This window comes from Sciurus carolinensis, chromosome 8, assembly GCF_902686445.1.
Source record: "Sciurus carolinensis chromosome 8, mSciCar1.2, whole genome shotgun sequence".
Classification (NCBI taxonomy): Eukaryota; Metazoa; Chordata; class Mammalia; order Rodentia; family Sciuridae; genus Sciurus; species Sciurus carolinensis.
Window position 1 is genome coordinate 118,323,893 of NC_062220.1, and position 12,376 is coordinate 118,336,268.

The 12,376-nt window shown below is 44.1% G+C and overlaps 2 protein-coding genes across 2 annotated transcripts in view; both read left to right on the forward strand.

The window, feature by feature from the left end:
- Positions 1–12,376, forward strand: part of LOC124991706 (immunoglobulin lambda-1 light chain-like) — a 1,192,366-nt gene that overhangs the window by 36,593 nt on the left and 1,143,397 nt on the right. The gene's annotated exons all lie outside the window — the stretch shown is intronic.
- Positions 5,566–12,376, forward strand: part of LOC124991707 (immunoglobulin lambda-1 light chain-like) — a 1,154,667-nt gene continuing 1,147,856 nt past the window's right edge. The window contains exons 1-2 of the mRNA XM_047562458.1: positions 5,566–5,636; positions 5,996–6,294. Of these exons, the coding sequence (XP_047418414.1) occupies positions 5,591–5,636; positions 5,996–6,294 (345 nt within the window). The 5' untranslated portion in view covers positions 5,566–5,590. The remainder of the gene's footprint in view (positions 5,637–5,995; positions 6,295–12,376) is intronic.

The window sequence follows — 12,376 nt, forward strand, 5'->3', positions numbered from 1 at the left end:
CCTGCATTTGATATAAATTCCTTATGTTCTGACTTAAATGTCTCCACCAAAACCAAGGATAAAATTCAGTCCCCATTGTGAGATAGACAGAGGGAAGAAATATTATCTGACTATGTATTTAGATGTGGGACCTTTGAAAGGTAATCAAGGATAAAAGAAGGAATAAGGGCCAAGTCTTAATCCAATGGTACTTTAGATTTAGAAAAGAAACCTGAGCAAGGCTTTCTGTCTTGCCACATCATGCCCTCAGCCACCTCAGGACTCTGCAGAGTCTCTGACAGCAGAAAGATCCTCACCAGGGGTCAAGTATATGCTGGAGTCATGTTCATGAACTTGTAGAACACTGAGCTATATACACTATTTTCCCTCATAAGTAATAGGAATTATTCATCTTTCAAAAAACAGTTTCTGCAATTCCATGTCCTGGCAGAATCAGAACCACATGGGACTTCAAGGGATCACACATCCAAAACAGTCTGTAATCAGTGATAACATCAGAAAGAGGACTAAGAAAATTGGAACCAGTCAATAAGACCTTTATCAATGACCAATACATGAAAATCAAGAAACTGAGACTGGAGTACTTTAGAGGAAAAGGCTAGAAAAAGTTCAAAATGCTGAAAATGGAATGTTATGGGTGATTCTACTGAGGAGCCACAAGACTAAAATGTGAGGAAAAGTTTATAATTTCTTAGAGATTGACCTTGTGGTCATGACCAGGATGCTGAAAAATTTGTGGAGAGATGAGGACATCATGATGATGAAGACTTAGATGGAAAGACACAATAGGTTTTCAAAAACTGCAGCCAAGATTATGTTTATTATGAAGAGCAAGAAATCATGGTGAACTGATTTTTTTTTTGAATCAGGTGTTTAAAGTCCACACCTTACCTCATGCTGAATTTTACCCTAATTGTCAGATAGTAAGAAGATGGAAATTTAATGTGACTATGATATTTATGATATTTGGAGGTGGGAAATTTGGGGGAAAATTAAGTTCAAATGTGTTCCAAGAAGACTGTAGCTTTATATGACAAGAAGGAGAAACCCCAACAAGGATAAGGATATGTTATCTCTATCACCATGTGATGCCTTGTACCATCTTGAGACTCTGCAGAGAGTGCCCAACAGTAAGAAGGGCCTCGTCAGAGGCTACCAGAGATGACATTGAACATCCCAAACTTCAAATCTGTGAGTGGCTACTAGATACAAAATGCTTCTCTACCCACATATCCAGGGTATGAACCACCAGCCAAGTATGTCTCAGTTCTGCTCCTTCTCCAACCTAGACACACAAATTCCCTCACACAGTGATCACTGCTGGATCTGTGTGACATGATGACTGCTGGTTCACACAGTTTTGGATGTGTGATCCCTTGAAGTCCCATGTGGTTCTGATTCTGCCAGGACATGGAATTGCAGGAACTGTTTTTCGAAAGATGCATAATTCCTATTACAGATGACATGGACTTGATCCAGAACTCTACATTCACCATGTGGATTCTCCTACAGGGGACTGACCTAAACACAAGGTTTCTGCTCTCAGGCCAATTTCAAAACTATCACAGAGGCTCCTGGATACCATTGCCCACACAGACGGGCTACTGACACCCTTCGGTGGCACACAGAGATCCTTCCTACTCTGGAATCCACACCCACTCATCAGTCTCTCTTAATATTTGAATTGGAGAAATATCCCCCAATTTGAGCTATGTTCTTTGCTGAAATCTTATAGTTTTTGAGAGTTCCACTTCCATTTATGGGAAGCATAAAATCATATAATCTGTTCATTATTTTGTGGAAGATTTTTGTCCAATATTTTTGATCAGAAAGCTCCAAACAAATATACCCTAAATATTTGAGCTAATATGAAGGAATGAAATTTATTATACTAGTTCTCTCACTCCTGGATTGCATGTGTCTCTGTAAACCATTCAATACGCTTGCCAATTCGTACTCATCCCATACAGTTACAAGAAATAGTATAGTGACAGGATGCTCTTCTGGTTGTCACCTTGGTTCAAGCACACAAGAACCACGAATGAAGTACAGAGGTGAAAAGTGTAATATGCACTCTTGTGCATTTCCTGTGAATGCACATTATTTGTGATCATGCTTTCTTAGAAGAATAGAGAGGAACTCAACTTCACCATTAATTGTGCATACCATGCAACTACAGCCATGATATCCTGGTCAAGCACTTTCCACAGCTCATTCAGAAATGGACAGTAAGATGACTTTCTGTCTGGACATGCAGAAACCTACTTTTACCTTCCAGGATCCATTCAAATATTATTCCAGGCATAAATTAAATCCATATGAAAACCAATGATCATCATAATTCCCTTTGATCTTTAAGGGGACATTAGTTTATGCCACTTTCCATCCGATGATTTGTTATTTTTAACTTGCTAATTTGAATGAGTTAGAAACAGGGGAAGGCTCATAATGTAGCATGCGCATAACAGTTCTGGCATGAAATGGATTAGTGTTTCCCAGTCACATATTCTGTCTTGCAAACACTGGATCTGCCCTGGTAGTGAGACAGCACCATTGAGAAACTGAAAGATGCAGGCATGGCAGTGCCCATTAAACTCTAGAAACACAGGCAGCAACTATATTTTGCTCACCCTGATATTTAAAGTGTGCTGTTATTCTAGGAATCTCTACTGGGGATACTTCTTTTTTGGTTTCATCTCCAAAAATGTTTATTAGCATGATTAAAAACATTTTCTTGAATAACAGAGTTTCTAAACATGAAAGTATATCAGTGGCTATAACTTACAACCAATATTTGGAATTGAATGGACAGCTTTATTGCCAGTCTTCATTTATTAAAAACAATCCATTCATTAGCTCCATGAAGTCATGACTAGTGCTTTTTCTGGGAATGAGTCCCAACTGCAATTAAGTATAAAAAGTATCTTCCATCATAAATGGAGTATGACCTGCATTGAAGAACAGCTCTGAGTAAAGAGTCAATGAAAATCCAGAGTTGGGTTTTTGGTTTTAAAAAAACATTCCTTTTACACACTACAAAGAAATAATTAGTACTTTGGCCTTTTAAATTCCTACATGATATTCAGAATAGAAGTCTTCAAAGGTCCTCCCATCTCATTACTGTGAATCCTCTTCTGGAGGTAGATCCTGGGGTGGACTCTGAAGACTTTGGCCTCCAAAAGTCTATACTGGTTTGAGAACAAAGACAGCATCATCAAGATCATAGTAGTCATTATACATGTCACCTTCGCACAAGTATGGCAGTCTGGTGAAATCTTTGATGACAAAACCCACTTTTATGAACACCTCAGGCAGGCTATTCACTTGTTCTTCCCAATTCTGTCCCTTGATTTCCAAGATTTCTCCCACTTGCCACCGTTTTCCACATAGGGATGAAAGGACAGGACCAGGGCAAGGATGACTCCGCCCCCAGTTGACTCCAAGACACTTGATTTATTTGTACTACTTATTTCCCTAGTGGGTTGGGAATATTTTTTAAATGCAAGAATACATGCACAAAAGCAGACACATGGCCAAAAGGAGGCTAATTTTTCTCTTCCAAGAAACAAATTTGAGGGGCCGCAGTTGTTGCTCAATTATAGAAAGCTCGCCTAGCATGTGTGAGGCACTGGGTTTGATCCTCAGCACCACATTAAATAAATGAATAAAACACCTAAAAAATATTAAGACAGAAATTTGAGACATAATGTTTGCTGGTTTCCAGTACTCACCAATTCATTATGGAACCTAGGGCTATTTTCAGCTTCTTTGTCACAATCCTCACCATCTTAGCCTTCTATTTTGTCATTGACTTGAGACCCCAGGATGTCTCTTGCAGCTTCAGCTATCACACTTACATTTAAGAGGCAAATTGACACAAAAGGCCATATATTTCTCTCTGTCACAAGTGCAGACTTGCGCTGTCAAGGAACTCAGGTCGACAGAGAGTCCCAAACCTTATTGATTCATTGTACTACATGGTCAATCCTGGATTCTTGGGACTTGGAAAAACTGTTTGAGTTTTGAAGAAACAGAGGGGACAAACACAGGCTTTGGTGGGTGAGACAGTCTGCTTAGCCTACAGACTAGATGTGTCAAAAGCACAGTCCAAACTAGAAGTTGGAAATTCCTAGAACAAGGGATGCATTGTGTTCCTGCTGAATTTCCAGCATGGAACCTTGTGAAGACCACAGTGGGTCTGAATAGCCTTGGTGGTAAATGGTCTCATGTCTATCTGTGGTTCTGGAGCCACCACTCATCCAGATTGAGTCTGCACCTACAATTGACCCTCAGAGGCACCAGTTCCTGAGAATGGTGTCACCCAGCACCAGGACCTGGAACCACGTCCATGACCACTCACCGCTCCAGTCAAATATGCAGAGATAACTCAGTGGGTTCTGACCTTCCTTTACCAAATGCACCTGTTCATATTTTCCTGTATAATCTGAGCCTCTCCTTCCTGGTCCTGAGACAGGTCACATAGGAAGAAGATGAAATTTCTCCCCTGGACAAAGATCAAGAAATCTGGGTCTGAGAAACAGGTTCTGAATCTGCAAGGGGACCAAGAATGCCCTGAACATGCAACAGCCCGTGCAGAGTGGCCACCAGGGGGCACGTGAGAACCACTTGAGAAAGTCCCCTAGGCAAGGACTAGGCTGGACTTCAGGATGCTAACATGCTGGAGGTTTAGTGACCACAGCCTGAGATCTAGAGGAAAAGATGTCATTTTGCTATCGCATCATCGTTGAAATAAGTACAAATTTTTGGTCTCCATTTCTCTCATAACAGTCACACATTTCTCAAACACCAGTTCTCACACTAACAGGGATATTTTGCTTGCAGGAAGGTTAGCGATCATGACATGACGCCTGGAGGAAATCCTGGATTTTTCTTCAGTATTCTCATTAATATTGGCATGGATATCTTTGATATCTGTGTCTCCCAGATCTGACCTTTGTAGAATGTACCTGTTGATATGTCAGAGATCCAGGATTCCTCAGGTCACCATTCTTGCTGAAGCTCACTAAATGTCCATATCACAGAATAGGTGTGGAAACTGCCAGGAGCATACTGGAGGTGTGAGGCAGAAAACCCATGAACTGAAAGCGGCATTCACACCAAGGACAGAGAGATATAGCACCTCATGGGAAATTTAAGATACCAGGTGCACTCTCGGAGGATTTTGATTGACCCATACAGTCTAGGATCTATATCTGGGACAGGATCCCACACTGGCAAAACCTCTTGTCAACCATACAGTTGATTCAGATTGCAAAGACAGAATCATCTTTATATAAGGAGGCTATCCAAGATTCATGGGTAGAAAACAGCCTGGGATGGAGAAATAGTCCAGCAATTGGATCAGCAAGTATAGGAGTCTTCTGTGGACTAAGGGTATTTCTTCATTGCTGCCCCTCCATTCTTGGTGTCCCTGGGTTGAGCCCTGCTCAGGATACCACACAGCTTCCTGCAGTAGCAGCCCCAACCTGGGCTGATTTGCATAGTAGGCAGCTCCCTGCAACAAGGGAATAAGAGACAGCTGGGGGAACACACACCAGCCTGGGACTCAAGAAGCAGCCACAGGGACATCATGAGTTGGATGGCCATTCTTCTCAGCCTCCTGGCTCATTGCACAGGTGCTGCCCCAAGGCCAAAACATACACTCCAGCCCAAGGTTCCAGTACAATGAACCTGGCCTAATTGAGAGCTCAGTAGGGCTTTATCTTGGATGCTCAGGACCTGCTGCAGGATGAGACTTTGGGCTGAAATTTCCACACTGCTCTCTGGCTGGTGTGAGCCTGAGGAGTAAAGGGGGTGGGCTTGCTCATGGGTTCAAATCACCATCCCTAGTCAGGCTCATGGGCCACTATGGCTGATTTTGGTGCCAGGGAATACCCTTGGGCCTGCTGCAGATATCCTGAAACCCTTCCAGGCTAGGGGGGAACTAGGGCATCTCATTGGAAGTGTCCTTCACCTCTCCTTTTATTTCTTCTAGGTTCTGTAGCCTCTTATGTGGTGACTCAGCCATCCTCAGTATCGGTGACCCCAGGACAGACGGCCAGAATCACCTGTGAAGGCAACAACATTGGAAGATATAGTGTGCACTGGTACCAGCAGAAGCCACAACAAGCCCCTGTGCTGGTCATCTACAGTGATAGCAACCGGCCCTCAGGCATCCCTGACAGATTCTCTGGTTCCAACTCTGGGAACACAGCCACCCTGACCATCAGTGGGGCCCTGGCTGAAGATGAGGCTGACTATTACTGTCAGGTGTGGGATAGCAGCAATGCTGCTCACAGTGACACAGGCAGACAGGGAAGTGAGACAGAAACCTCCACCAGCCTGGTACCCATGGCCACTCCCTGCCCTTGTCATCCTCACACCAGACATGGAGTGGAGAAAGTCTCAACTCCTACCCCTGCCCCCACATTCCTGAGAGATAAGGGAAGATTCCTGCACCTTCCCAGGATCAGTTGATTCCTTTGGAACCTGAGAAAGTCAATTTTATTCACTTGAACTGCCAATTCCAAAGTCTTCAGTCATACAAAACTGTGTTTTAGTATTAATGAGAATTTCACTGTAGTAGGGTCTTATTTATGGTTCAGAAGGGGAAAGATAGGGTGTGGTTCTAGCTGTGTCCTGGGAAAGTCTAAGGCAGGTTTGTCAGTGAAGGTTCTGATGAGTATTCATGTAACCATGTCGTACTGTGTAGGATTGGGACACACCTGACTTGGGGTTCTTACTCTGGGTGTTGATTAGTAAGGTTCTATTTGATAAGCTAGGGATTTGCCCTGGTCAAAATTGTTTCTTCAGATAATCCAGTTGTTTACCTAGGAAATCAGTTTTCCCAAGCAAAGAATTGCAGTTTATTCCTTCATCCTCCTGAGCACAAGGGTCCTGATTTCAACAGAAAGCCAACAATGATGACCTTAGTCCTCAGCCCCAACAAACACTCTCTCCAGAATGACAGTGACCACTATAGAGGGGTGTATGTGACAGTCACAGAGGAAAACAGAAACTCATGTCTCCAAGTACAGGGTAGAGATTCTGGGTCAACCACCCAGTTCTGTAGGACTCTCCACTGGGATAGAAATGACAATGTGAGAGTCGCCCAGTCGTGTCCTTGGGAGGGTTCCAGTTAGAGGGAATGTGCTTGCAGGTCCATGACTTCCTGGGCTACTCAGAGGTCTAATAGGAAGGGAGACTTGGCCATCCCCATTCCAGCTCCTTCCCAGCAGTGTCTTCAGGCTGATCCATCTCTCTCTGCATCACCCCACTCTCATCATGCCTCCTTTCCATTCATGATCTCCTTTCCCTCTGACCCCTGCTACAATACTTTCCCTCGGAAGCCCAGGGTCACCCCTCTACTCCATGTCAGGCCCTGCCTAGGCCAGACCCAGGGACGTAGCCAGATGCTTCTGTTCTCCTCAGTTTCAGGGAAGCCATTAGGATACCATAGAAAACAGCTCTGGGGAGACTAGCCTACTTCACAATTATGTAGCTGCCAGGAGACTGACCTGAGTTCACTGAGCCCCACTAGGTGGCTTCATAAATAGCCCAACAAAATTTCCAGGAAGTCCCAAATCCATTGCAGATTCTGATGGAACGTGAGGACATCTTAGGTGCCTCCTTCTGGTCACACTTCTCTCCCACCAAACCTCCTATGAGACAAAAGATCCTTCATCATTCCATGGGTATTGAACATTGAATGCTCCTCATTACTCATGTGAAATTGATTATTATCAAAGAAAAAATACAACACCCATTTTTACATAAAAAATTATCTTATTTCTTTATTCACTTACTGCCTGTAAAAAGTGATTCTAAATTTCACAAGAATCAAACACCAATTTAAAATTCAGGGAGCATTTCAAATGAAGACTCTGATATTTGAGATTCCTTTGCACAGTATTCCTCATAGATACACCCTTCCTTCTACTTACTGTCACACCCTCAAAGGTAGGCCCTTTGCAGGACCAGTGTAGCTTTGTAGTCAAGAGTGTACCTCAGTACCTCTCTGGTTTGGTATTAGAGTCATGGGCTCCGTATGGACAATCTATGAAGCTGCACTGAGTAAGGCAGAGTCTTCTTCCTCTAATGTGACTGGAAACAGAGGTTAAAAGTCACCCACTCCAGCCCTGTTCCCATAGGTTTGGTCCCTCTAAACTACTCTGGACTCATGGAGAACTGCACCAATTTCAGTACCACTCACTGAGCCCTGAGTTTTACCTTTCTGTTTTGAGATCAAGAGCCCTCCTCACCTACAGGCTCAGGAGGCAGAACTCTAATGTATCTCTGGCATGACATTGAATCCTCTGCTGCTCCCTTGACACAGATGACCAGCCAAGGTTTTATCCCCAGACTTATTCCCATCAGTTTCTGAGCCTGGCTCTGACTCTGACCTCAGAGCAGGGAACCTTTTGGGGGTGGACCTCTAAGGATGATACTTTGTCTCCTGAAACTACACATACTTTGTTCTTATAAGTATCAGATTCCCCCTATAGAGGTGGATATAAGAAACTTTTAACCACCTACTCAGGACAGAGTGGAGTAGGGAAGAAAAGAGAGAGAAGCAGCAGAAGCCATAACACCCCTGCACAACCCAACAGCCTGCACACCACTGTCTACACTTGAGAGCTCTAATCTGGGCACAGTCCTATGGACATCATCTGCTACAGGTTGGGTTGGGTTCCTGGTATTGGTCAGGCCATAGAGGAGTGGGCACTAAGCTGTGTGGGACACGAGCTGTACCTCCCAGCCTGGCCTTCATGCACTTCCTACTCCCCAGGTGACCTGGTACAAAGATATCAAGACCTAAATTTAGGATACCTGGGTCATCTCCTCAATTTGACAATGGTGCTCTCTGTTGTCCTAGCAATTGAGTCTTCCTGTGTCACAACTGTATACACGGCCAAATGGGAAGACATGGATGGATCTTTAATTTTTTTTCAAATTAAATAATACAGTAACAAAATGAGTCTCATTACCTGAAAGAGGATCAGCCTAGATATGACTGAGTGAGACCATCCTTGGGTCCTGTCCTTCCTCTGGGGAAATGTGGAAAATGGATTAGCAAACTGTTGGTCTTCTGTGTGGTGGGAGAAGGCAACCCCCACAGAGAATAGAAGAAAGTTCCGTATTTGAAAGAAAGGCAACACTAGGTCGATTGGGAAGTAAAATACCATACACTGCAATTGTAGGTGATGGAGGGAGTGAAATAGTTGTAACAGAGGTTATAATAAGGAGGAGGGAGAAGATGGTGATGGTGATGTAAACATGGTTGGGCTGTGGTGCCAGCGCATCAGGTGTTCTAGTTACATTGCTAATACTGCTCTCAGAGCAGGGGAAAGCATCAGAGTATATTCCTATGTATAGTGGAAGGCAGTAAATATTCCCAAAAGTGTAGGGAAAGTTTCTCTGGAACTGGACACTTCACAGAACTCCTACAGTGTATTCTATAAGCTCCATTTTCCTATCAAAACACAAGACGCAGAGACAGTTTTTTATATTGAGATTCAGCTACAGGACTACACCAGCCTGCCTCCCTGCATAGCACAAATGCTGTCCCTCTGTGCTGTGTTGCACAGAGTGAGGCAGCATTCCTGTTCACACTACTGCAGGTGACAGAGACTTGTCTTCTAGAGGGAAGCAGCCTGTCTTGGCCTCCTCCACCAACAGATGGCAGCAGAGGTGCTGCCAGGCCAGAGGCTAGAGCTGTCCTGGAGAGACCAAGATGGAGGCCAGCATGGGGGATTGGGACAGGTGATCAAGGGTGAGGCATTAATCTGGAAGTGAGGACAGCTCACCATGGGCTGAACTAGTATATCCTCGGTGAGGGTCAGAATCTCCATCTCTCTCCAGGACATTTAAAGAAACCCAGGACACAGTATAGGACTTATCTAAGAAAGGCAGTGGAGGAAACTGGGCCAAGGTATCAGCCTAAATAGATTTTGTAGTGCTGAAAATCACTCAGGAGACCATGTTGAGGTCCAGGGACCCTAGAAGGGAGTTTGCTGTAAGAAAATGGGGTTCCAGGGCCTGTTTCCTTCCTCCAGTATGCCTGCATGGGTTTCCTGCCTCATCTTGCAACACCAATGATCACTGTCCATAAGTTGTCCCAGGTATTGCCCTCTGTCCTGGGAACTTGCAGAGATGCCTTATGTCTCTACTCCCATGGCCAGTCACATCGACCTTTAAGGCTCCTTGATAATATTTGCTAGCCGGTGGGGGAGGATCACTTGGTGTCTTCCCTCACTTAAGCATGAATAACCTCCTTAAGGAGACTCTGCAGAGTATTCTGGAATTTCACTTGCCTCAGGGCCTCAGCTAAGATCATGGGCCTGAACCTGGTTCAGTGCAGGATCCTCTTTGCTGGAGGGAAGTTTATCCACCCACCCTCCAGAGATCATCTATGTACAACTGTAACTCAACAACTTTTGAAGAGATCACAGGGATTTCATATTTTTTTCTCAAGTAGCTCTACCTTCTAGAACTAGTAACAATATTGTGGAAATCATTTTGCAAAAAGAAAAGTAAGAAAAATTTATCATCCCAGTTGCTAGTATATTGTAGAAGGGGCTGTCATAGAAGAGAGAGTCTACCGTGTTGAAATGAGACTGCAAGTTTTGGTAAGTCCACACATTTAGTTGGTTCTTTATCAAATACCATGTGATGTAGGAAATAATTTCTCAATAATTCCAATGACATGGTGCCACATTTGATGAAATGACCAGGATGGGGCCAAACTGCATCTGGGGTCCCAGAGAGGAGGAGGGGGAAGGCATGCATCAGTGGCCTACCTTCTGCTACAGTGTGTCCTCAATGATCTCAGAGGGTTCCAACTCAGCCCATAGCTAGGATACTGTTAGGTCAATAACCCTGATGAGCTGGTCCCAGGATAAACTATAGCACAAAGAAAATAGGAAGATGGTCACAGATCAAAATATGTAAGGTTAATGTGGTAAGTGACCTTGGAATATTAAGCTGATTTTTTGCCCAGAGCAGCTGTAGGAATTGGTGCCCTACCCCTCCTCTTTATTCTCCTGTACTACCCCACATCTGGTTAGAATGTTAACCACAAACACTCAGTGAAGAGAGAATTTTCTTTATAGCCACACAGTTACTGTCCCAGAGGACTGAGGGAAACTTTGGGGGACCAGCTGTGGTGTAGATTACAAAACACAGATCTCTGGGACATTTCTGGTATTTATTTCCTGTTCACCTTTTCACTCTCACTCTCTTTATAAATGATCTGCCAGTGTCTTGTCCCTAGGCTCAGCCCTGAAAGTATCCTGAGCTGAGTATGATACAAACACTAGGCTCAACCCACAGTCTAAGTGGGGGTACTCAAAATGGACCCTTCATCTTCAGGGCATCTCTCCTCTTCTCTCCTGAAGGATTTTGGCATCCTAAGAGTTCACTGAGATATTCTCCATTTCAGAACCATAATCCTCTGCTCTGGCAATGCACTGCCAAAAGAATACTCCCACCAGCATATACCAGATCAGACACCTCAAATGATATTCAAAGTGAGCGGCCTTCAGATATCCCTGAGAGATACTTTGGCTCTAGCTAAGGGACAACAGTCACCTTGTCTGTCAACACATCCCCAGGCAAATATGAGGCTGTTACTGTTAGTCATGAAAGAGCAGAGGTGCTCATCTCACACTGACACAAACTGATGAGAGGTGAGACACAAACTCCCTCCCTGTTGGTGTCACTTTATTCCAGCACCAAAGGACTGGAGAAAAACCATGAGCAAGTCTTCCTCAGCTCACCACGACCTGAGGAAAGCTGCCTTCTTCTCCCAGCTCTCTAGCCAGATGCTGCAGGGGTGGCAGGAATCAGGGCAGGATTTAGGGCAGGCAGGACCAGACTGACCTGCTATTCTCCAGCCCACAGTTTGAGAAGTGGGGTGATGACCAGAGTGGAAGTATGATCAGAGGAATTCTTATGTCTGGCAGACATGGTCACTTGGTTAACATAAGATATGACTGTCCACTCCTTGTGCAGTTCAGCAGGTGAAAGACACAAAAATTTACAAAACCTTGCTGATCATGTTTCTAGTTCTTGAAGAGCTAAGAAATTCTTTCAGCACTAGGTTCTCACAGACAGCATTAACAAAGAGAGCCAGCAAGAGAAGAGTTGACACTCATCACAGAGTGGTGATAAGACAAATCAGTTGACTTTAGCTATAGAGGGATACATTTTGTTGTTGTCACTGAGGACCAGGAAAGGTGCCTGCCACATGAAAACCTCTAAGAAGAACAATGGGCTGTTCAAATGGACCTTTCTTTGACCAGGCTATGGCCTTCCCCACATTTGTGTGCATCTGAGTGTATGCATGTTTCCAGCATTTCCCCAAAATTGTGTCATT